The sequence below is a fragment of the Quercus suber genome, unplaced genomic scaffold, assembly GCF_002906115.3.
Source record: "Quercus suber isolate HL8 unplaced genomic scaffold, Cork oak 2.0 scaffold_105, whole genome shotgun sequence".
Lineage (NCBI taxonomy): Eukaryota > Viridiplantae > Streptophyta > Magnoliopsida > Fagales > Fagaceae > Quercus > Quercus suber.
Window position 1 is genome coordinate 1,244,975 of NW_027069570.1, and position 25,212 is coordinate 1,270,186.

The following is a 25,212-nucleotide window of genomic DNA, read 5'->3' on the forward strand; positions in this document are numbered from 1 at the left end:
AGAAATTTATGGGACCATTTGGACCAGCTGGTCTGAGAAGGGAAGTTGAAGTAGCTCTTGCATTATTTTAGTGGCTAGAGGAACCAAACTGGCCAAGAATCCCAGAGAGATGCTCCTTCGAGACCTCCTTTAGACATGATAAACGTCATCTTCGCCGCTCTAAGGAGGATTGGGTCCTACCCTTCTAGGGTAATGTTTGTTGCTTAGCTAACTGCTGAGGACTCAAATGCTGAGTCAAAGAGGGCTAAAGTGAGTACCCAGCCGGCATTGAGCTTTTCCGATGAAGATAAGATTGGAACCATACAGCCCTACGACGACGCTTTGGTGGTCACACTCAGGATTGGGGAGGTATGACATAAAGAAGGTGATGGTGGACCAAGGTAATGGGGCCGAGATAATGTACCCCGACCTGTACAAAGGGTTGAACTTGAGACTTGAGGACCTAACAGTTTATGATTCGCCCCTGGTAATTTTTAATGGGAAGGTTATCATTCCGAAGGGCCAGATTAGGATACCCTTGCAAGACGGTTCAGAAGTGGTGGAGGTGGACGTCACCATGGTAGATGCTTATTCCCCCTACACGGCCATTGTGGCCAGACCATGGTTGCATGCATTGGGAGCTGTCTATTTTACCCTACACCAAAAGGTGAAATATCTGTCGGGCAGCCGAATTGAAGAGATTTTTGGGAGTCAATCCATAGCTAGGCAGTGCATGGTAGCTGCCATCTTACATCAACCCAAGGCTGCATCCTCGACCTCTGCTGAAAGGGAGTTAAAAGCTTTAGATTTGCCTGTCGATAGGTCAACCAAAGAGGCGAAGTGTGAAGACTTAGAAACGGTTGTTGTCGATGATGATCTGGAGAAGTTTTTTTTTATCAGAGCTCAACTTCCTCCTCTAGAGAAGGAAGAGCTGATAGAGTTTCTTAAGAGAAATGTTGATGTATTCGCATGGAGTACTTACGAAACCCCGGGGGTGGATCCGAGTTTCATCTGCCACCATTTAAATGCTAACCCATCTGTCACCCCTAAGAAGCAAACCAACTTGGCGCTTGTTCAAGGATCACTCTAATGTTGTTAGAGATGAGGTGAAGAAGCTCAAGTAGGCAGGGGCTATCAAGGAGGTTTTCTGCCTTGAATGGCTGGCCAATACAGTTATGGTGAAGAAGAAGACCGAGAAATGACGAGTATGTGTGGACTTCACAGATCTGAATAAAGTTTGCCCAAAGGATACCTTCCCTATACCTAAAATAGACCAACTAGTGGACGTAACCGTGGGTCACCCTCGGATGAGTTTCTTAGATGCCTTTCAGGGATACTACCAGATACCATTAGCCTTGGATGATCAGGAAAAGACATCTTTTATCACTCCCATTAGAAACTACCACTACAAAGTGATGCCATTCGGTTTGAAAAATGTAGGGTCTACCTATCAAAAGATGATGACTAGAATGTTTGAACCACAGTTGGACAATAGTATCAAGGTCTATATAGACGACATGGTGGTGAAGAGTAAGGTAGGGTCCGAGCATGTGGGAGATTTCAGGAACATTTTTGAAATTCTAAGGAAGCATAAGTTGCGCCTTAACGCTTCCAAATGCACTTGTGGTGTAGGATCAGGCAAATTTCTAGGTTACATGGTTACTCACCGTGGAATTGAAGTTAACCCCAATAAGATTAAGGCAATCAAAGGTTTACAACCACCTCAAAATCCCAAGGAAGTCCAGAAGCTGATCAGAATGACGGCTGCTTTAAACCGATTCATCTCTCGATCAGTGGATAGATGCAGACCCTTCTTCCTATTGATGAACAAATGGAAGGGATTTGAGTGGACCGAGGAGTGTGCCTTAGCCTTCCAACAGCTTAAAGATTATCTCTCTTGGCCATCTATCAAATCCAGTCCTAAGGTGGATGAGGTCTTGTTTACTTATATTATTGTGGCCCTCCATGCCGTAAGCTTAGTCTTGATACGAGTCAATAATGGCATACAAATACCAGTTTATTACGTGAGCAAGTCACTACATGAGGTCGAGGTCCATTATCTGCTACTAGAAAAAGCCATTTTGGCGGTGGTACATGCTACACGTAAACTCCTCCATTACTTCCAAGAACATATGGTAGTTGTCCTAACTTAGCTCCTGCTCAGAACTCTACTCCGAAGTGCTGATTACACGAGGAGGATTGCCAAATGAGGGACGATCCTGGGGGCTTTCGACATCAAATACATACCTCATACCTCTGTCAAGGGTCAAGTCCTAGCGAATTTGGTAGCTGAGTTTGCTGAATCCTCGATGGAAGTAGAAGCAGAGAAGCAAAACATGGATGAAAAATCGGTTGGCATGATCTCCCAACAAGGTCCCATATCCTGGAAAATATATGTTGATGGTGCGGTAAACCAGAAGGGGTCTGGAGTGGGGCTAGTTCTAGTATCCCTCGAAAAGATCACTGTTGAAAAGTCATTGGGGTTGGACTTCTTGGCCACAAATAACGAAGCTGAATATGAGGCTCTGCTAATGGGAATGACCATGGTTCAAAGAATGGGCGGAAAAACAGTAGAGATGTTCTCGGACTCAAGATTGGTCATTGGCCAAGTGAAAGGAGAATTCGAAACCCGAGATGAAAGAATGCAAAAGTGCTTGAGTAAGGTTAGACACTTGCAATCAGGGTTTGAATCTTTCAACCTGTTGCATATCCCTAGAAGTGAAAACATATGCTAATTCTCTAGCCACACTTGCCACCTCCTTGGCACAAAACCTACCCTAAGTCATCTTTGTAGAGAATTTGTACAAACCTACAGAGGTGAAGAGAGAGGTGATCCAGGTCCACCAAGTTAGAGTAAGGCCTAGCTGGATAAACCCCGTGGTATTATTCTTGAAGGAGGATCTTTTGCTCAAGGAGAAATTAGAAGTAGACAAGGTACGGAGAAAGACTCCTCGGTTCTGGCTGTCCGAGGACTAAAAATTATATAAACGCTCCTTTTCTAGGCCATACCTGTTATGCATACACCTCGAGGTAATAGAATTACTCCTTGAGGAGTTACATGAAGGGATTTGCGAAAGTCACACCGGAAGCAAATCTTTGGCACACAGAGCCATCACTTAAGGCTATTGGTGACCAAATATGCAAAGGGAAGCACAAGAATATGTAAAGAAGTGTGACCGGTGTCAAAGATTTACACCAAACATATACCAACTGGGAGGAGTCCTTAATCCTCTATCCAACCCTTGGCCATTCGCACAATGAGGTTTAGACATTGTGGGCCCTTTTTCCAAGGTAGGGGGAAATAAGAGATATTTGCTCGTTGCCACGGACTACTTTATTAAGTGGGTTGAAGCTGAGCCCTTAGCAAACATTAGGGACGTGGATGCCAAGAAATTTGTTTGGAAAAACATTGTCACACTATTTAGGGTCCTCTGTACCCTCATTTCGGACAATGGCCTTTAATTTGATAGCAAATCTTTCAGGAGATATTGTTGTGACCTAAGAATCATGAATAGATATTCTACCCCAACCTATCCCCAAGGGAATGGACAAGTTAAGGCTGTCAACAAGGTCATATTAAGCGGAGTCAAGAAGAGGTTGGACGATGTGAAGGGAAAATGGGTGGAAGAATTATCGCATGTCCTGTGGACGTACCGAACCACACCCTGCAGGTCAACATGGGAAACTCCCTTCTCGATGACTCATGGAGCCAAAGCTGTCATCCCTCTAGAGACTGGATTCCTGACGCTGAGAACGAGTTCTTTGATCCGAGTGATAACAACGGATTGCTAGAGAAAAGCTTAGACTTGATTGAAGAGATGAGAGAAAATGCAATGGTCCAATTGGTATATTACCAACACAAGCTCAAGCAATGTTATGATGCCAATGTGAAACTGAGACCGTTAGCACCTAGTGACTTGGTATTGAGAAAGGTTCTAGGTACTGCAAAGAACCCAGTATGGGAAAAGCTGGGGCCTAACTGGGAGGGGCTATATCGCATCACCTCGGCGGTTGGTATAGGAGCACATTTCCTCGAAGACCTAGATGAACATGTAATACCACGCCTGTGGAATGTAACAACTTGAAAATGTATTATTATTAATGAAAGTTTCCTTTGTCATGTGCCTCTTTATTGTGTAAATACCACTTATTTCTCTGTGACATCTTTGTAAGTGATTAAACAGAATCTTAGTCATGCTTGAGTCCTCGAACCAGATGCTTTGGAAAAATGAACACTCTATGACATCTCTATAAGTGTTTAAATAGAACCTTAGTCATGCCTGAGTCTTCGAACTTGATGCTTTGGAAAAATTAACACTCTATGACATCTTTCTAAGTGTTTAAACAGAACCTTAGTCATGCTTGAGTCCTTGGACTAGATGCTTTAGGGAAATTAATACTCTATGACATCTCTCTAAGTGTTTAAACAAAACTTTAGTCATGCCTGAGTCCTCGAATCAGATGCTTTAGGGAAATTAACACTCTATGACATCTCTCTAAGTGTTTAAATAGAACCTTAGTTATGCCTAAGTCCTCAGACTAGATGCTTTGGGGAAATTAACACTCTATAACATCTCTTTAAGTATTTAAACAGAACCTTAGTCATGCCTGAGTCCTCGGACCAGATGTTTTAGGAAAATTAACACTCTATGACATCTTTTTAAGTGTTTAAACAAAACCTTAGTCATGCCTGAGTCCTTGGACTAGATGCTTTGAGAAAATTAACACTCTATAACATCTCTCTAAGTCTTTAAACAGAACCTTAGTCATGCATGAGTCCTCGAACCAAATGCTTTGGGGAAATTAACACTCTATAACATAACCTTAGTCATGCTTGAGTCCTCGGACCCGATACTTTGGGAAAATTAACACTCTATAACATCTTTGTAAGTGATTAAACAGAACCTTAGTCATGCCTGAGTCCTCGAACTAGATGCTTTGGGGAAATTAACACTTTATGACATATTTGTAAGTTTTTAAACAGAACCTCAGTCATGCCTGGGTCCTCGGACCAAATACTTTAGAAAAATTAACACTCTATGACATCTCTCTAAGTGTCAAAATAGATACAAGATTATAACCAACTCTTTGGATTTTTAGCTTTGAGTAAGTTAAAGTCCTTAATTATTTATCCAAGTGTTAGGTAGAATGAAGAATATCTCCCCCTTTTTATTTTTCACGAAGTATGTATCTACCTACACTAGATTCAACCTTCATTGCAGGATGTTCATCTCTCAATACAAATATGTGGTAGACCTATTTATTGTTGGTACTTGGGTCATATTACTTAGATTGATTGCAGTGTGTTATTGTTAGTTTTTATTGGAGACAGAGTAGCAGCGGTTCAATGTTATTTACAAAGGTAATAAACTTAAGAGTATATAAAGTAAAGGTGCAAGAGATAAGAAGAAAAGCATTCATATTAAATAAGAGGAGTACATTATATTCAGTGACAGAGTGCCATTACCAAAAAAAAAAAAGAGAGAGAGAGAGAGAAAGAACTACAAGAAAATCCTAAGTGCTAAGCCTTGGCCTTGGGAGCAGGAAGATCTTCTTTCTAGCTCGGCTGAGAGGTAGGAGCGTCCTTGGCCTTAGGATCAGCTTCCTTAGTCCTGGCCTCTGCGTCCTTTGTCTTAAGTGCAGCTTCCTTGTCCTTGTCTTTTTTCTCCTTGCCCTTACCCATGTCTTTAGCCCCTTCAGCCCCCTGGCCTTGATCATCAGCTTGGCTGGATCCCTTCGAAGCCTCAGGGAGAGGGAGTGCAGCTAGGGTAGTCAGGGGCTGCTCGGAGGTCTCTAGAGCAAGGGCAGAGGGAGAGGAGACAGCACCTAGGATTTTGCGGATATCCAAGTGATATTATATGCTCCCAGGCTACCTCCAGATAGAGTCTGCATGGACTCCTACAACACTAAGGGCCTTATCCCATGTTACATTGCAGTAATCCCTGCATACCTTATAAAGCTCCTCAGCAAGCCTAATTTGCGTTTCTTCCACGCCAAGCAAATAGGATGCTTGCTTTTCAACCTCGGCTACCTCCTTGGCCAATTGAGCCGCCTCCTTGGCCTTCTGCAGTTTAGCCTTGAGATCTAGGACCAATTGCCATTGAGTGGCCAAGTCTATCTCGGTCAAGTGCAGCTTTTGATGCTGGTCCTTAGCCTGCCTCTCCGCGGTCTTTAAACTTGCCAAGGCACTCAGGCAAGCCTTGTTTACTTCTTTGAGCTTCTCGGACAGCTCTGCTTGTTCTTGTTTAAGGGCCTCCAAAGACTTCTCAACATCAGCACAGGATAAGGCCTCAACATTGGCCTCATTATGGGCATCGCGGACCCACTCCTTGGTCACAAAAACTTGTTGAGTAATCTACACAAAAACAACGGAAGAGTCACCTGAATAAAAAAAATATAGGGAAAGAATGAAAGTACAGCTTAGCACTTAAATTCAAGGATATGATAGATTGCTTACCATAGCGAGGTCCCTCTTCAAGGACAAGAAGAGGTCATTTTGCTTAAAGCGCCTGTAAGTCTCCATGTCTCTTGGGAGGAGAAGAGGCTGCTCTAAGGTTTCAGCAATGTAACTTGCCTGCCTCCTTTGGAAATCCCTAACTGTGGCATTCCAAGGGATGGCAGCCCCATCCAGCTCTAGCCGAGAGGACCAAGTGCGAAAGGTGCACATTGGCCCTAGTCTGCTCCTCCCGACTATCCACAGAGGTGGACCTCTTGTCTTGAGGTTCTTTGACCACCTTCTGCTGCTTGGTCCCCTTCTTCGGGCCCACCTCCCCCTCTTCAAGCTCCTGAAGTGGCATTTTCTTCTTTAGATTTGGAATGGGCTTTAGTCCGAGGTCGGTGAGAGGTGGAGGTGGAGGAGGAGGAAGTGTGGGCGGAACTTGGGACTTGGTGGCTTCTTTCAAAGTTGACACCTTGCCCCTTGCAGCCATGAGATCTCTTAGGCTTTTATTCCCCCGGTTCAACACCATCTCATCTTCCTTTTCCTCGGAGGAGTTGTCTGGGCGAGCAGTTAAGAGAATTGGGGTGTGAACACCTGAGTGCCTATCAGTCTCCTCCTCTGCGTCCGAGATATGAACTATTTGAGCCCCTGGAGTCTCCTCTTCCTCAAAATGAAATTTGTCTATCTTCTCTTTGAGTGTAAATTTGAAGAGGTAGTCTCCTCCCTTAGCACTACAACTGCCTCAGGCAGAGCCCATTGAAGGGGCAACATGATTGGAGGAAGGTATCCAAACCAATCGTGGATTGCCTACCCTTATGGCGTGGCCTACCTCTTGATATATCTTTGAGATTGGCTTGAAGTCCAAGATCAAATGGACGGCACGCAGCTGCTTATCCTCACTCACGAATATCTCGGACCTCAGCAAATAATTAAAAGCGGTAGTGTTGGTCAGGCTGAGCCTGTGTGGTACTTGCCTCTTGTCTGCAAAAATAGCCGAAGAGAAATGCATGGTTAGAAAGTCAAAATCCATAAAGCAGAGAAAGCAAAATGAAGGAGAAACAATAATACAATTAGGGTCAAAAGGTCTAAATCTCTTGCTAGGGAACCTAACTGTAAGGTGTCCCACCTAGCTTTCCCTCTCGATCGGGGCAGTGAAGGCTATCATGCCACGCTCCCGAAGCTATTAGATAGTCATCTTTCATACCTTTATTAGATTTGGGAAGACATGATACTAGTCTGACAATGTTAAATAGAGACTTGAGATAAAATCCCGCACTTTTAAAGGAGTGGCACTCATACATATGGACCACATCATGCCAGGTGAGCCTCAAACCTAGATACTCATTTAAAGCATCAATGCTTCCTAGGACCTTAAAGAGGTTGGGTACGCACTGATGAGGACACAACCTATGGTTAATAAGGTAATCTCGGGTTATCCTACCCATTGGGAGAGTCATACCCTTTTCTATGAATGCTATCATGGGGATAATGACTTCCTTCTCCTCTCTGTGTTTCACTATTTGTTCTAGGGAACGATATTGCAAGGTGACTCCCTGTGGTATATGGTACTTCTCCTTAAAGGCCTCTATTTTGGCAGGGGAATCTACTAGGTGCTTAAATCTACCCATCTGGTTAAGCTAAGAGGAAGTGGGTGAAGTTTTTTAAAGAAAGAAGACAAAGAATGGAGGGCCGAGAAGATTGGCCAAGGAGAAAACAACCTAGAAAAAAAAAATGAAAATTTACGGGAAAGTGAACGAGTGACACTGTTGGAAGGTCTTGAAGGATTGAGAGTTCTTGAAAGGCTGAGTGCTCTTGAGAGTTTGAAAATTTCTACAAAGTGAGAAAAATCAAGCCCTTCATATGCCTTATATATGAGGGAGAATTGAGTGGGAGTTATCTCGCTCAAAATTTGAAGAAAAATATCTACCGTTGGATTAGCGCCTCACCATTGGGTGCGGGGAACAAAGCGCTGTCTGAAGTAATTAATAATGTCTCACGGACTCCAAAGCGTCAGTAACAATTATGAGGGCGCGTAAAACGACACTCCCACGTGTGCAAATCGAAAGGCAAAACAATATTAGCGCATGAAAAATCAAAACCCCACTTTCCTCCTCAGATGAGAGGGAAAAAACTGGAGTTTTAAGGGGCTATTGTAGGGATAAGGCCTAAATGATATGTGGCCTTGGGCCCTGGTCGAGAACACAAGTGATCCGAGGACGATTAAATAGTAGCAAGTGGTTTAAGCTCATAGCTTCATGAGCATGATATTAATGGGAAGGCAGTCCGAGGAGGAATACCTCCTCGGATAGGCTAGACACAAATCTGATGTAGATCCTAATAATCAAGGCGACTTTTTAGGAAGCTCCAGTGGCAGGGACGTACCCCTCAAGTATACCATAAAGTAGAAGTTAGGAGATAGCTAGGGAAAAGCTGTTGCCATCGCATTGAATGCCCTGCAGCTAACTTTCTGACCGCATTTATGTGGAGAAGATCCTTGAACAGTGCTGCATTGGCTACCACAACTCACAGAAAGCCAAAGAGGGTGTCTGATGGGATAGACACTTAAGTAGTGGATTGGATGATCAACAAATGGAAGGCCAAGATCATGAGGAGGGCAAGATATATGTAAGAGACCCCTGAAGGAATGATGATCGGAAAATCAAGAGAGAAACACTGTAGCAATCTAGAGCTAAACTTGTAATCAAGCTCCAAATGCAAATACATAAGAATCAGTCTCCTCGGACTCCGCCGAGGATGTTTTTTCTTATCGAGAGCTTGTTATCTCCCTTTCTTTGTCACCAAGATCTATTTACTTGTTGCTTAATTCATTAAAGCCCAGTTTTCCGACCCACTCTCTACAAATTTATTGTTTTAGGTTTTTTGGGCCTAAGTCCATGTATTTTTTGGACTAAGAGTTCAAATCGGGTCCTTACAAGTGCTAATAAAAATAATATTAATAGCAAGTTAATGTAAAAATAATATGTTATAATCATAATTTATTATATCAAAAATTATATAAAAAAAAATTGTAAAAATTATTATGAGCATTATTGAGTTTGGGATAATCCTTATCTTCACGAAATCCAAAATTGGGCAATGGGAATCATTAGAAACGTTTTCTTTCCTGTTAATAATTGAGATCCCACTATTTAAATGTCAACTAGACATAAATATGAAAAAATGATGAGAAGAAGACGACACTAGCTAGAATTCCAAAACCTTACTTATTAGAATATGACAACTTCTTCAATCAGAAGCAAACCAGAGACTCAGCTTTTATGGATTATGATGAAGGAAAGACAAAGAAAAAGAAAAAGGAAAGGATAGAATGTGCCCTCAACGCCTCTATTATATTGATGTTGTTAACTTGCTCATGTGGCCATTGACCAATCACTACGTACATTTCTTAATCACTCAAAAGATTCCTGACCTTCTTTTTGTGTTTGGTGGATGAATAATAATGCACCATGGTGTTCAATATTGATTGTTTAGTAGGGGTCCGCAATATATTAGACCCTAAAAAGTTGAAAAGTTTAATTCTAGTAATAGTAAAATAAAGCCAAAAGCACTAATGTTTCTTTATACTTCATGTCCAGCACATTTGGCATACAAATAGCCAATGGGAGACCAATTATATTATGTGTACTGTATTTTATTAAGATTAAAAAAAGAAAAAGAAAAAAGAAAGAAAGAATATACTCTCTTAGCATTCACATTCGACTTTGTAAATTTTAGTCAATTTTTAAAGTAAAGAGTCATTTATTATTAAAAAAAAAAAATTAACCACCTACTTTTCAAATATACACGTCTCTTCATTTTCTTACATCCAAATAAAATATCATTCATAAATTATTTTTTATTTTTTGAGAAAGAGATTTCTAAACTCACCCCATATTTAAGGAGTCCAAAACTTCTGTCTCACTTTTCTTACTCCACTCTATATTCTATCAATAAAAATTTGTTACTTGTTCACCTAATTAATTAAATACTACTATTAATTAATAACTGTAGTATTAATAAGTCAATAATGATATTATTTAATTAACTAGGTGAACACGTGGCAAATTTTTATTGGTAGAGTATAGAGTGAAGCAAGAAAAGTGAGATAGAAGATTTGTATTTGTATTTATGAGAGTAAAATCAAATTCAAATCATCAAACAGACCCTATAGTCAAAAGGAAAAAATTATTTTTATTTTTCAATTTTAAGAGACCAATTATTTGAGTTAACTGAAATCTATAAAATTTAGGCTATTCATTATATTTATTTTTTTCATTATAAGTGAATGGGACCGATATGGATCTTACCCTTGCGGCCTTGCCTAATAACGGGCAAGCTTACAAAATATTGCAAGTCAAATGGGCATTGATGAAAATGAGCCAAAATGATTTCGGGCCGTTTGGTACATGCACTTAAACAATAATTTTAATTTTTTAAACAACATTACATGTATTTTCACACACTTTTTCATCCATCTGTATTTCTAAAAAATATAAACACCATTACTAAAACAACATTACTAAACAGACCCTTAATTGCATCATGCTATCAATTGTGCCCTATTCATCAAATACGAAAGGCAAAAGCATGTAACAATAATAGTGCAAACCACATAGTGCTGACTTATGAATATAAAGCTTTGTCAATGCACTAGCAAAGCCAAACCAAAGTTAATAGCTTTTAGTCTTGAGCTTTGGGGGTCCCTTATACCAAACTTCCTCACTGAAAGGGTGTTTGATCTCCAGGAAATCATGGCGAAAATTGCCTTGGGAACCAGGCGAGAGGCCACACAGCCCGACTGCATCCAGGCCCTTGTTGTTGAGTTCATTACAACCTTCCTTTTCGTCTTTGCAGGAGTTGCATCGGCCATGACTGCCGGTATATATATATTCTTTAAATGCACTCTTTATCTTGCATACTAGTATGAACTTTTGCATTTTACATTTTGATGTATATAGTTGTGTGATTAATATGATACATGCTTTTCTTTCTCATAATAATTATAGTAAACTGCCCATATATATTCCTTGAACACAATTTCTCTTAATAAAACTAATCTTCTTGAAACTGTTTTGATTGCAATTACACCCAAAGCATAAAATGTTTCTTTGACGAACAGATAAGCTAGCGGGAGGTTCACTGGTGGGCTTGTTTGCTGTGGCTATAGCACATGCACTGGTTGTGGCAGTGATGATCTCTGCTGGTCACATATCTGGTGGTCATCTTAACCCAGCCGTCACCCTTGGCCTCCTAGCCGGTGGTCACATCACTGTCTTCCGGTCCATTCTCTATTGGATTGATCAGTTATTAGCATCTGCAGCTGCTTGTTTTCTTCTTCAGTACCTTACTGGGGGATTGGTGAGCCAAATGACACTTTTCAAACTATTATATATATAATTTGGTCATATCCTTGTTAATAAGTTAAGGGAAAGCCTAGGACACAATTTTATGACCCAATTTTTTGTTATAATTTTGACATGATCAACTGTGAGTGAGTCATTGTAAAAGTGATTGGCCACCATATATTTACTGCACTCACAATCAACTACTTCAACATGTCGTATAAAAAATTGTGGCAAATGATCTGATCACATAAGAACTGGTTGTTCCTTACTATATGTTTTTTTTTTTTGTCTTTTGGTGGCTGCAGAGTACTCCAGTTCATACACTAGCAAGTGGTGTGGGCTACTTGCAAGGGGTTATATGGGAGGTTGTTCTAACATTCTCCTTGTTGTTCACTGTCTACGCTACAATTGTGGAACCCAAGAAGGGGGCCAATGGTTTAGGCCCTATTCTTACTGGATTTGTAGTGGGGGCCAACATCTTAGCTGGTGGAGCTTTCTCTGGGGCTTCAATGAACCCAGCTCGATCCTTTGGTCCTGCTTTGGTGAGCTGGGACTGGACTGATCACTGGGTTTACTGGGTTGGGCCACTTATTGGTGGTGGGCTTGCAGGTTTTATTTATGAAAATTTCTTCATCATCAGATCTCATGTCCCGATTCCCACTGAGGAAGAAGGTTACTAATTGTCCAGTGTTGTACTCTCTACTAAAAACTTCTACTTAGCTGTATTTCCTGTAATGCTTCCTGTGGATACTTTTTCTCAGTTGTATTTAAATAAATTAAATCTTTCTATTTTTCTGTCTTATCTAGTTTTCATCGTCGTCAATCTGGGGCAAATGCTTGTATTAAAATCTTTTGTGCAGGAGTTTTTTTATTAGAAATATCAATGGTCAAATCTAGTCAAGCTCCAAGATTATTATTTAACTCTAGTCTAAACTCATTGTATCTAAATGCACTTGAGTTGTAAGCAAATTATAAGTAATCCTAATCCTATTTATAGTGCAACCATTATATCTCTTTAGTTTGTCTATATACAATCTAAAATTTAACCTACTATAAATATCGTTCAATAAGTTCATGGTAAAATATAGAGTTTTATAGTAAAGACAAGATTGTTCAACAACTAATCACCATGGTAATTACAACTTTCAACAAAGTTGGTGTTAATGATCACTTGATCAGTATCATATACATTTTAAACAAAGTAATGTTTTATCTTATAACCTAGTATTATAGTAATGTTTTAATATTTTTTTTATAAATATTTTCAATTAAGTGATCGGTTAAAGATAAGATGACAATTTTTCTCCCTTGCCACTTTGCAAGTGCATGCAAATGTCAGTTTTGTTTTAGATTTTTTCTTTTTGGGAGGGGGCTCCAAAACCTATAAAACCAGTTAAGTATATACTTTCATTTATAAGAGTACTGCCTACAAGTTGATTCAGGTGACACATATCTGCCTTAATTAATTGTACTAAATGAAAACTAAGGTAGATGAGTAGATGAGGTAGATGAGTAGATGAGTACTAAATGAAAACCAAAAACCAAGGCTTCACCAACCTATTTGTTACTTTTTCAACAGCAACCCACTGGAGGAGTAGATGAGGTATATAATGGTGAAAGTGGTGATTATTGGTGAATGACGTGTTACATATTTTACAACCAAAAAAAAAAAAAAAAAAATTGGGGTCTATAAATGCCAAGAACATAAGGTAACAAAATTCATTATGAGAACTCATTATAGCTACCTAACAAAGAGAACAAAAATGTAACTTTCTTTCTAGATTAAAGGGGCTACCTACAAGCCATTTGATCGGTACACCTACTGCATATAAAATGGTGTACGCCCTTAAGTCTCATTTGTCCAATCAAGATTGTTACAATTAATATGGTAGGAAGGAATGCACCAGAGCTAGGCAGTCTCATTGATTGGTTGATTCCTATTAAGAAATAAGGTCCGATTAGGTACTCTTAGGAGATCCATTAATCAACTAATTTAGAAAAAAAAAAAATTGAAAAATTGAAAAAATTGTCAAAATTTTCAATTACTTTTTCATTTTCCTATAAAAAATTTTCTAAAATGATTGATTAGAACATCTGTTAGTAAAATCCTAAAAAAATAAAGAAGAAATGGAAAACTATTTGTTCATTTTTTTTTCTCTTTTTGGGGTTCAAGGGAGAAGATAATGAATTGATTATTATTATTATTATTATTATTTGTTTTTTGCTTTAGGTTAATGCACGAACCATTAATCATATTAGAATATGAGTAAAATTTAGATACAATATTTTAGGTATAATATATTTCAGGTATTTTTGGATTGTATATTAAGACTCTGTCATATAATTTACATGTCAATATTTGTTCGCAAAAATCAAGGGAAGCAAACAATTTTTTTTTTTAGAAACAATAAAAAAAATTACATATGCAAATTTTATAAAAGCAATTCTACAATTTTCCTTTGTTTTTATTTAGATGACTCATTTTACTTTCTTTTCTCTTTAAAATCCAAATTAAGATGGATGATGCTTAGTAATTATTTGAAAATTAAGTTTAAATTCATGATTTTTTAAAATATAGTAGGATATTATTATAAATATGTAACCAAAATGTCAGAGTTAAAGGTTCTGAAATTCTCCTCTTTGTCCTATTATTTTTTGATCCTTCTCTAATCTCAATAGCACCTCCATAATATATAATATCTTAATATATTCTAAGAGTAAAACTCAGTGGTGGCTCCAAGATATTTTTCTAGGGGGTCAATAAGAAGATAAATTTTAAATAAAAAATGAATCTTGTGATCTACGACGTTTCTTTATTACAAATGTGTCCATAGTATTAGCAAGAAAATAAAATATAAACTATTAATTCATTTAGCATATAGTTTCATAATACAATGCTCATAATAATTAGTATATACTAATTATTATTTTTAAGATGAAATCTTGGAAATTATCCATTGTTTTCAAATACAATAAACATATTAATTATTATCACTGCAACTTTAATTATTATTGCTCAAAAGTTTTTATCTATTTGTTTGTTTTAACTCTTTACAATTCTTGTATTTAATAATTTAACTCAACTTTGACAACTCTTATTTTTTGTAATTGTATTGAATGTGTTTGGGTCTTATTTATAAGCCAACTTATTACTTCATTTTTTTTCCTTTTATTTGCTGGTCTCATGTGAATTATTCTTACTTATTTTATACTTTTAGCAAAAAGTTAGATAAATTATTCCCAAATAGATACTAAGAAAATTTTTGTTATGTTAACTTTTGCTTTTGTCTTCACTCAATCACTTTTGGCTTATCCCACGCGCCCGGTCCTCACTCAACAATAACAAATTAAAAGAACTTTAGATTCAACAACTAATTTTTATTTTCAAGGTTTTAGATTAAATTAACTTGTTGTTGGGGTTTTTTGTTTTGTTTTGTTTAAAAATGCCAACATATTGGTAAGAGGATTATATTGAGGATTATTTTAGTTGTGCTTAGAAAAAAAAAGGATCAAAATGTTTAAAATTTTATTTTAGAGAGTACAAATAAAAATTATATATTTGGCCAAGTCGGGGGTTCATTTGAACCCCTGGACTATGGCTAGCGCCACCCATCACCAAACTTAAGGTATTTTCGTTCCCAAACACTTGGTCATATTACCTAATAAAATATAAATAATGTTATCTCTTTTCAAGGAAAATTAAATGTCCTTCCTTGAATAAGAAGATTACCAAGCATGAGGAAAAATAGCAACTTCTAAACAAACATGGAAATTGAGTTTGTTCGTTGAAAATTCTGGGGAATTATGATAAGCCTTATAATACAAATAGCATAAGTCATATTTGTCATGGCTTCTAACTGCTCTATTTTCTTTACAAGGTTACAGATAAATGGAGTAAAAAAATATTTATTATTACTCATCTACTGAAAGTAGTTACCTTGAAGCTTTTTCTTTACCCATGAGGGAGACAACACAGGTTTCATCTCATACTCCATTTTTTGGGTCCTCGAATCGCTTTGGTCCACATAATCATAGCATACGTTCTCATCAGGCAAAACCTTAACCCTCCACACTTTAAAAGTTTGGTCCAAACTGGAACTATACAGTATAAAACCCATTACAACCTTTTCCATTTCCAAACAAGCAACTAAGCATTTCACTGGCCCTCTATGCCCATCTAACACAGCCAAGCATTCATGGTAACAACTACCTTCCTCTCTCCTCCAAATTTTAATCGTTGTGTCCTCTGAGCCACTGAATATTAACTTCTCAATAGTCACTAGGCAAAGAACAGCGAAACGATGTCCTTGCAAAAACCCTCCACGGTTAAATCTATAAGACATTCTTTCTTTCTCCCAAAAATTTATGGTACCGTCTGATGAACCTGAATAGAGGAAGCAATTATTGTTGAAGGATGGACTCAAGGCCAACGCATTCATTGGAGATGGTTGGAATTTCAGAGTCATTGTGAGTGTGTGTGAGTCTTCCCTGTATACCCTTCTCCATATTTTCACAGATCCATCAGAAGAGCATGTGAAAACACACCCATCATCTTGGTTCACCAATATTGCATTTACATGATCTTCATGTGCCACAAATGAGTCCACGCATTTCTTATCTGAAACCCGCCAAGCTTTTACCGTTCTATCGTGGGAGCCAGTGTATAATAGCCCTTCAGCATGGTAATAAGCCATGCAAGAAACACAATGCTTGTGTTGTTGTGTGTTGGTTCTTGGGAACAAAAGAAATGAGCTTCTTCTAGGAATAGAGCAGACCTTCTTGGACTGAAAACGACCATCTGAAACCGTGAAGTTCCAGAATCGGACTCTGTGATCTTTATGCGCAGTGAAAAGCATGTTACCATAGGCTAAAATTGCCCGGACCTCACCACAATTTGCCTTAACATAACCACGCTCCATGCAATCTGGCTGCCTCCAAGCATGAATTCGGTTACTCTCAGAGCCAGTAAAGACTACTTCCTTAGAAACTGCGATGGAATAGATGGTACCCTCGTGGCGACGGAGTGAAGCTACACAGTGGTAAAGCAGTGATGGAGACGGGGTTTGGAGAGGAGAGAGTGTCCATGGTGATTCTGGGCTTGGGGGTGCTATTATAAGCCCATGCATTGTGTTGTGGGGGCTACAAGCCATTTCAGGGCTACATTGGACATCATGTTCATACATTTCTTGATGGGTTTCGATAGAAAGGTGGGTGGGTGATCGTGTTGTATCTTTACCCATGACGCTGAAGAGAGATCTCTTTCCAGGGTATTCCATGCTAGAAGCTAGCGAGATGGTGTAAGAAAAAGAGCTATGGGCACTTACAATGAGGTTGGGCTATAGATATATAATATGATAATAAGTATGGACACCGACAAAACACACAATATTACAATTCTTGAAAAATTACAGTACCACAATTAATTAAAGATGCCACAATCAATCAATCAATTAATTAATATATGTTTAAGTATATTTTATGTTTATTTTTTGGTATTCAAAATAAATATTACAACTACCAATATGATAATAATAGTAATGATAATAAGTACGGACACCAACAAAACACATAACATCACGATTCTTGAAAAATTACACAATAAAAATACCACAATTAATTCAAGATGCCACAATCAATCAATTAATCAATGTGTGTGTGTATATATATTTAAGTACTCCATATTTTATGTTTATTTTTCGGTATTCAAAATAAATATAACTACCAAAATCCTTAAAAACATATCTAAAATAAAATAAAAATTCCTCTCTCAACACAATAAGAACACAAATACAAAATTGTCCTTAACATCTTCCACATGGTTACATGTCAAACACGAATGTGTCAAGGGTTTTGAAGAGTTTGTGCATCTGAGCATAGGACCATAGGAGTGGTCTTTGTGCTAAAGAACTCAAAATTGCTTAGGAGAATCATTTCATTTGTAAGTATACAAATCTTTTATTTCAATTTTTGTGTTTCATTTTATATTCTACAAATCGCAACTTACCGTATATTCTTTTTTACTTTTATAATAATAATAATAAATAAATAAATAAATAACCAAAGTTTAAAATTGAAATATATAAAAATATTTTTTTATAAATAAAATCCAATTATGTACAAATGTTTATAAAATGAGTGTAGTTGAAATGAGAATGATAAGATAGATATATAAGTAGAAATACACAAAAAGATATGATTTAAAATGAAGAAATTAGCTTAAAGATAAGGGATAGTCCTTATTAATGAAATATGAGGGTGAATCATTTATAACTTTATAAGATGGTTTGATCATTTTTAGAGGAGAGTAATTGATGCACCAGCAAGAAAAAACAAATTGATCTAAGTTGAAGGAATGAAAAAATGTAGAGTAAGACAAAAAATTACATTAGTAGAAAGTAATAAGAAAAAACATGACAATTAAAGGAGTAACATAGACTATGACAATAAATAGAGTAGAAATGAGGAAAATAATACATATGACCATCTATTAATAGCCTATTAAGGATTTATAGTCCACCCCAAAATTTTGAACCTAAACCTTTTTTGTTGTATAAAAATTGTGTAGGAAATTCTTAGAGCACTCATTGTGTAGGAAATTCCATGCGGCCATTAATATTTTGGGAGTGGTGGTTATAATCATTTATAAGTATATCTTTTTTCGATGAATCATTTATAAGTTATTAAGTTTTCTATTTAAGTTAGCAAAAATGTTAGGTAGGCCCTGGGGAATCTGCCCCAATTTTCTAAAGAGGGGACGACCAAAAAGTTAATGGTTCCTACCAAATGACTTATTGGTCTTAATGTTAGGAATAAATTTGTATAAATCATGCTCACAAGTGTCCTTCAATTTCGGACAATGATTAACAATCTATTTTAGAAAAAATTTGATATTACTTTTATGCAAAATGAAAAAAGTTTTCAAAATATTAATTGTTTTTTTTCCTCATAAAATCTTTCTTTAAATGAATTGTTAATCATTGTCGTAAAGACATCCGTTAACATTTCTCATTTGTATAAATGTACAATTTTTTTTCTTTTTATAGTATAAATACTATGTGTTGGATAAATTAATTAACCTTAAGAACAATTTCCAAGATCAACTAAATCTTTAACATGTGAACTTAGGGATATACCCCTTTTAATTTTTAGCAGTTCCAAATGCCATTTATTATAAATCCCTTGATCTTAAGTCCTCAAGAGTAGTAACTTGCAATTATTTCATTGTCGGCCTGTCGTGATTTCCTTTAGGACACTCCTTATAAGTTATAACAAGACCCAAAGATTATTAATTAAGATTTGCTAAGCAGAAAATAATTCTCCAAAGTCCAAATACTTAGCACAAATCGTAGGCCCAAATGGAAGAGAAGGAAGAGGGCAATCTATGCTAGTCAATTAGGGCAATTGGTTAGTCTTAGTCGGCATTTATAGATCTTTTTATTGAGATAGGGGCACAACGAAATTCCATAATATTCACCCAAAGAAAGAATAAAGAAATCCCCAGAATTATTGGTTGATCGATTACTCAAGGCCCAGAGCAATGAATCATGCAGCAGTTACAGTTGGGTTTATTTGATGAGAGTAGAGCATCAATTAATGCACTCACAACCCATTTTGAGTTACATTAGGCGTACAACAAATTTATCATAGAAGGAAGGGAAAAGAACTTTACTACATAGTTGTTTGTAGATTAAATCGTAGTTGTTTTATTGACTACTCCTAATTATAGATTTATTATTATTATTATTATTATAGAAAATCCCAATTATAGAATTAAACCTTTGTAATTCTATACTTTTCCTGATATAAGTGCATGATTTTAATTTAAACTAAACAAAAGGATTTTGTTAATAGTTATATCCTATGCTTGGAAAAAGATCTCCTATCCTTTCTCTCTTACCTCCGTCGGTTTCAAACATACCTTTAAACACCTCAAAATACAAAAAGTTTTCTTTTCTAGTAAGCAAGAAAGTTTAACAATATATACATAAACATAAATTTTTCATTAATACATCAAACATCATCCCTCATATAACAAGATTTACAAAATATGTAATCATGAATTTATAATTCTATAAATTAATTTCACAATGACATTAATTTTGGCAACTGGCTCACTAGAAAAGTTCTTTGTATCAATTATATGGACCTGCAAGGAGAACAAATATCTTTCAATTTATAATAACATAAAGAAAATTCCCAATAAGCCAATTGCAAGATACCAAATTGACTTACCTCAGATATGTCAGTGTCCTCATTGTGAACAAAAGTGATGATCCAGCCATCATCTTCTTCAAAACGAACTCCTTTGGAGACAAGGGCAGCTCCACGACAGAAGGTGTTCTCCTCAAACATATGATATTCTACTTTTAATAGCATCTCCTGATGTCTTTTTCTCTAGCGTCATCGAATCAACGTTGGATAATCAAATTAACATTGATCCATAGAATATAGAGAAAATTAAGAGATAGAAAAATGTGAAGGGACTCTTTACCAAAGAAAATCTTGTGTCTAGTTCTTCGAGGTTTAGCTTGGCTAGACCTCCGAATTTTACGAAGCCTGGAATAATAAAGTTGAGAAGTTACATATTCGTATTTAATATGTTAATGATGCTGATGATATATAAGGGTAATTTCTAGTAACTGTTTATGAGGTACCATTGCAAAAAATTTATAATTCTATAAATTAATTTCACAATGACATTAATTTTGGCAACTGGCTCACTAGAAAAGTTCTTTGTATCAATTATATGGACCTGCAAGGAGAACAAATATCTTTCAATTTATAATAACATAAAGAAAATTCCCAATAAGCCAATTGCAAGATACCAAATTGACTTACCTCAGATATGTCAGTGTCCTCATTGTGAACAAAAGTGATGATCCAGCCATCATCTTCTTCAAAACGAACTCCTTTGGAGACAAGGGCAGCTCCACGACAGAAGGTGTTCTCCTCAAACATATGATATTCTACTTTTAATAGCATCTCCTGATGTCTTTTTCTCTAGCGTCATCGAATCAACGTTGGATAATCAAATTAACATTGATCCATAGAATATAGAGAAAATTAAGAGATAGAAAAATGTGAAGGGACTCTTTACCAAAGAAAATCTTGTGTCTAGTTCTTCGAGGTTTAGCTTGGCTAGACCTCCGAATTTTACGAAGCCTGGAATAATAAAGTTGAGAAGTTACATATTCGTATTTAATATGTTAATGATGCTGATGATATATAAGGGTAATTTCTAGTAACTGTTTATGAGGTACCATTGCAAATTCTTTATAGTTACCTGAGGTAGAGCTTGCGATAGAATCAACAACTTGGGTATACCCATACTTATTCTTGATACCTGTAAAATTTTCATTGATCATAGGAAAATCCATAGAGAATTCAGTTCCAGTCAGATTTCTCTCCCTAACTTCTCCAGTTTGCATGTCTAATCTCCATTCATAGCAACGAGAAAATAATAATCCATCTTCTGGTGAACTATTAATATCTCCTTCAATTGAATTTATAGGCTTAAATCTTTTGGAAGACCACTCAAATTTATTCAAACCCTTATCTGGTCCTGGTATGATTGAATCAAGGGCTCAACACCCCCGCACTACAACCTGTTCATCCTCATACAAGCAAAATTTTAAAACAATTAGTCAATTGTATATGATTGATCTTAATGAAAGATAGTAAAGGTTAAAACAAAATATAAGAAGATAACTTATTATATAATTTACCTCATTATCAATTTATCATCCTCAAAAAAATTGAGAATATGAAATGTGTAATTGGGTTGCACCTCAAACCACTAGATTGAATCCGAATCACCATAACGAGGGATGATAGGCCAAAAACGTATTGACCTCTTGTAAAGAATTAATTAATTAATTAGTCAAGTTTAATTAATTAATCAAATTAACATGCAAACGCGTGGTAGCACAAACAAATCACCAATTAAACTAATTATACAGAAGAAAATAAATTGACACGGTGATTTGTTTACAGATAGAGAAAACCTACACGGCAAAAACTCCACTGGGTGATTTTAAGGTCACTACTCCCAAAATTCCACTATTATCACAATAAGTGGCTACAAGTAAAGGAATTCCAGTACCTTATACCAACATACAGTTGAACCCTTACCCTAATACCCAATTAGACTTGTTCTATAGTGACAATTTCTCCTTTTGATGTATGGCTCCCAGTACATGACTAACCAATTGCGCGGATCTCAGTACGCGACTTTAATCACCAACTAGAGAAGGTTGTTGGCTGCAAAGTTATTCAGTTCATCAACATGATGAAGATCAAGAAGATGCTTAGTTACAAAATCCTACGGTGCAGAAACACAACAACTTCTTCAGAAGAGATGAATTATGGCAAAACTCTGTCTCTAGTCATAATTTGCTTGAACAAACTTTGCTCAACACTTGTGCAATTTGCAAACTCTTTGATGGCTCTTAAAATAATCATTGTATATGTCTAGGGTTAGGAGAAAAGAAGGCTCAAAGACACATTCACGGATCCCAAGAAAATCAGATTAGGATTCTGAAATTTTTAAACCTTGATAGATAAGAGTTGTCGAGCACACTGGCTGAGACAGCTTTCTTAAGCTCGATAGATGCAGTTGTTGAGTTTTAATGAATTTGCACTATTCAGCTTGTTTCTTGGACAAATTTGAATAATTTTAATACTTGATCTTGAAACCTTATTTCTTGAAATATTAAAAATACCTAGATCTACCCAAATATAAGTAAAATACGTTTTATCAAAAAATTAGCCAATTACATAAAATAGTAACATATATTCCTAACAAGTGAGTCACATATGTCCTAACAAGGAATTATCCCAATCTTTGCATATTCTTCCTTACTGTACTTTATTAATCTACACATAATTGAAAAGTTGCTTAAATTTTTGTTTACACATATATTGATGTTTTTACATTTTATAAAGTGGATTCAAAGGACAAGGACACTCACGGCCCTCCGCTAATTAGTCTCTTTATGTCTATAGTTAGTGGAAAATCCATGATCGCATTGTACCTGCAAATCAAAAGCACAACTTAGTAGGACTAATTTGATTTCAATTACTATTTGGCACGAAATATTTCAAAAATCAATCTCATACAAATTAAAGTAATTAATCTCACTAATTTACCTTTGGGTGAGCCCTATGTCATGACAAATGCTACACCTATCCAGTTTGAGATCCACTTTGTGAACCAATTTCTTTCCGTCAGCTTCAAAAAAGGGAAATAGGCCATGCTCATTAAACTGTCACAACACTTTACAAGGATCATAAGAAATATTATTTTTGAGCATATATACCAGAAATCACTCCCAATTCAAGGAAAGGTTTGGTAGCATCTACCCCAGGCAATAACAAGCTCTTCAGTACCTAGAGATCTCTGTACCAGGTAGACAAATGAAATAATCAAAATTTATGTAACTCTAACATCGAGTGAATGTTCAATAGTTTTTGAATACTTATGCAGAGAGGGTCCTTTGGGTGGCTGGTAATTGGTCGTTTCCAGGCTCCATTGACATCCCAATTGCCTAAAGTGTCTAATGTTAAAATGTCAATCTCCTGGGGCATGTGATTTTCTGCAATGGAGTAGAATTTCCCTGAATGCTTGAAAATGTTGGTGTTGCTTATGTATTTGTTTACTTTGCCAAACCTCAACTACAAAATTCGAATAAAAGTTATCAAACAATTTAGCTAAAGCTTTTATCTGACAAATTTCTTGCAAATTTTAGTTATGGGCCATGATTAAATTTATTCTAATATATACATTCTAACAGGAATTTTATATTTTTTGCTAAAATTGAAAATTTTTGGCAAACGGACATGTTTGGCAAAAATTATTTTTGTCAACTTATTTTACTATTAAGTTTATTTTTTTCTACTATTCATAGATCCCACTGCACTTTTTGGTACTATTCATGAGTCCTACTGTAATATTATATGTAACTTTTATCTCTTTCAATAAAAAGTTTTCAGTTTCAACAAAATAATCGGATCATAAATAAACCTGTAAATTGCAACTTACTCAACATAAATAATAAAAGTGTGTGCACTTTATGGCTATTAGCTTTGGGAAATCTATAAGCTATTAGTTTGAATCAATATTTAATCCACAATGACAATCTTTAAAAAAAAAAAAAAAGGTTACTTATTTTAAAATAGCTATTAGTTTGAATCAATATTTAATCCACAATGACAATCTTTAAAAAAAAAAAAAAAGGTTACTTATTTTAAAATGACTTAAAATTGATTTGCTTACCAAATTTAATAGATAGGCAAACAAAATAGCCGCAGAATCGCCTTCAATGGCTGAGAGAAAGGACGGTTTGTTTCTTTGCTTTTCTAGGGACAAAATTGCTAAATGCCCTTTTTGGGCAAACAATGAGCATTTTGTCATATTTTTCAAACTAATTAGGGAAATGCCCCTCTTTTGAAAGTCGATTTTCTTAAATTGAGTTAGGCCCTATAGCGGCGTTTTTAAGGAGCTTATAGTGACATTTTCAGGACCTATAGTGACGTTTTGTAACTCGACTTTCATTAAATTGAGTTATAGGCAATATTTTTAATTTTTTTTTTACCTATAACTCGATTTTATATAAATCGAATTACAAAACGCCACTATAGGTCCTAAAAACGTCACTATAGCCTCCTTAAAAACGCCGTTATAGGGTCTAACTTGATTTTAAGAAAATCGATTTTCAAAAGATGGGCATTTCCCTAATTAGTTTGAAAAATATGGCAAAACGATGCTTAGTTTGCCCAAAAGGGGCATTTGGCAATTTTTTCCGCTTTTCTAGCTTGAATGTTTCGGTTTCAACATGTCTCTTGTTGTAGACAACATTCCAGCTCCCATCACCATCTTTATTAAAATACAAAGCATGAAGCATTCCTTCTCCTTCTACCCAAATGTGACTTGAGCTTCCAAACATGGACTTAGTCATTTTCAGTCCTCCGAAAAGGGGGTTTCGTCCTGTAATGAATCAAAGTTAAATGAATCATTTAGCCACACTTTTACTTCTAGTTAGTTGGTAATTAAGCCTCACTCTTGGACTAATACAGTGTCATTTTTAGATTTAGAGTTTTTTTTTTTTCGTCCAAACATGAGTGATGTGGCTTATTTTTGATGGCTGGCGTTAGAAGGTGATGTGTTAGGACTCATCTACACTTGAGTGAGACTAAAAAAGAGATAGATGATGGGCACCTCTTAAAAAGGGAATCAAATGTTAAAGGTCAAAATAAAAATAACAACCCTAAACATAAATGGGAAAATGTAACTTTAGTCTAATTTTTTGGTTTAGTTTTTTTAGAATAAACTTTGTTATCAATATTTAATTTTAACCTTGTTCCTTATAAACTAAAATCTTGATTCTGTCACCATTAGTATCAGGATTATAGTAAGTATAAGCAAATAGTACATATCATTCAAACCCTGAA

General features: G+C 36.2%; 2 protein-coding genes and 1 pseudogene across 2 annotated transcripts; 1 reads left to right on the forward strand and 2 right to left on the reverse strand.

Annotated features, from left to right (window-relative positions):
* Positions 1 to 11,033: 11,033 nt before the first annotated feature.
* On the forward strand, positions 11,034 to 12,565 carry LOC112034950 (aquaporin TIP4-1). The gene is made up of 3 exons (XM_024067779.2): positions 11,034 to 11,296; positions 11,538 to 11,776; positions 12,069 to 12,565. Exons 1-3 carry the CDS (start codon positions 11,044 to 11,046, stop codon positions 12,441 to 12,443), a joined length of 867 nt encoding a protein of 288 aa, XP_023923547.1. The 5' UTR covers positions 11,034 to 11,043; the 3' UTR covers positions 12,444 to 12,565.
* Positions 12,566 to 15,516: 2,951 nt separating this feature from the next.
* On the reverse strand, positions 15,517 to 17,115 carry LOC112034955 (protein JINGUBANG). Its single transcript, XM_024067783.2, has one exon. It carries the CDS (start codon positions 17,037 to 17,039, stop codon positions 15,684 to 15,686), a length of 1,356 nt encoding a protein of 451 aa, XP_023923551.2. The 5' UTR covers positions 17,040 to 17,115; the 3' UTR covers positions 15,517 to 15,683.
* A 2,679-nt stretch (positions 17,116 to 19,794) lies between these two features.
* LOC112034940 (carotenoid 9,10(9',10')-cleavage dioxygenase 1-like) overlaps positions 19,795 to 25,212 on the reverse strand; it is a 28,927-nt pseudogene continuing 23,509 nt past the window's right edge.

Excerpts from the sequence above, each read along its gene's own strand:
- LOC112034950 (XM_024067779.2), top strand. The coding sequence starts at position 11,044 with ATGAATATAAAGCTTTGTCAATGCACTAGCAAAGCCAAACCAAAGTTA. Across the intron at positions 11,297-11,537 it reads TGCATCGGCCATGACTGCCG|ATAAGCTAGCGGGAGGTTCA; the intron begins GTATATATATAT and ends TTTGACGAACAG. Across the intron at positions 11,777-12,068 it reads AGTACCTTACTGGGGGATTG|AGTACTCCAGTTCATACACT; the intron begins GTGAGCCAAATG and ends TGGTGGCTGCAG.
- LOC112034955 (XM_024067783.2), bottom strand. The coding sequence starts at position 17,039 with ATGGAATACCCTGGAAAGAGATCTCTCTTCAGCGTCATGGGTAAAGAT.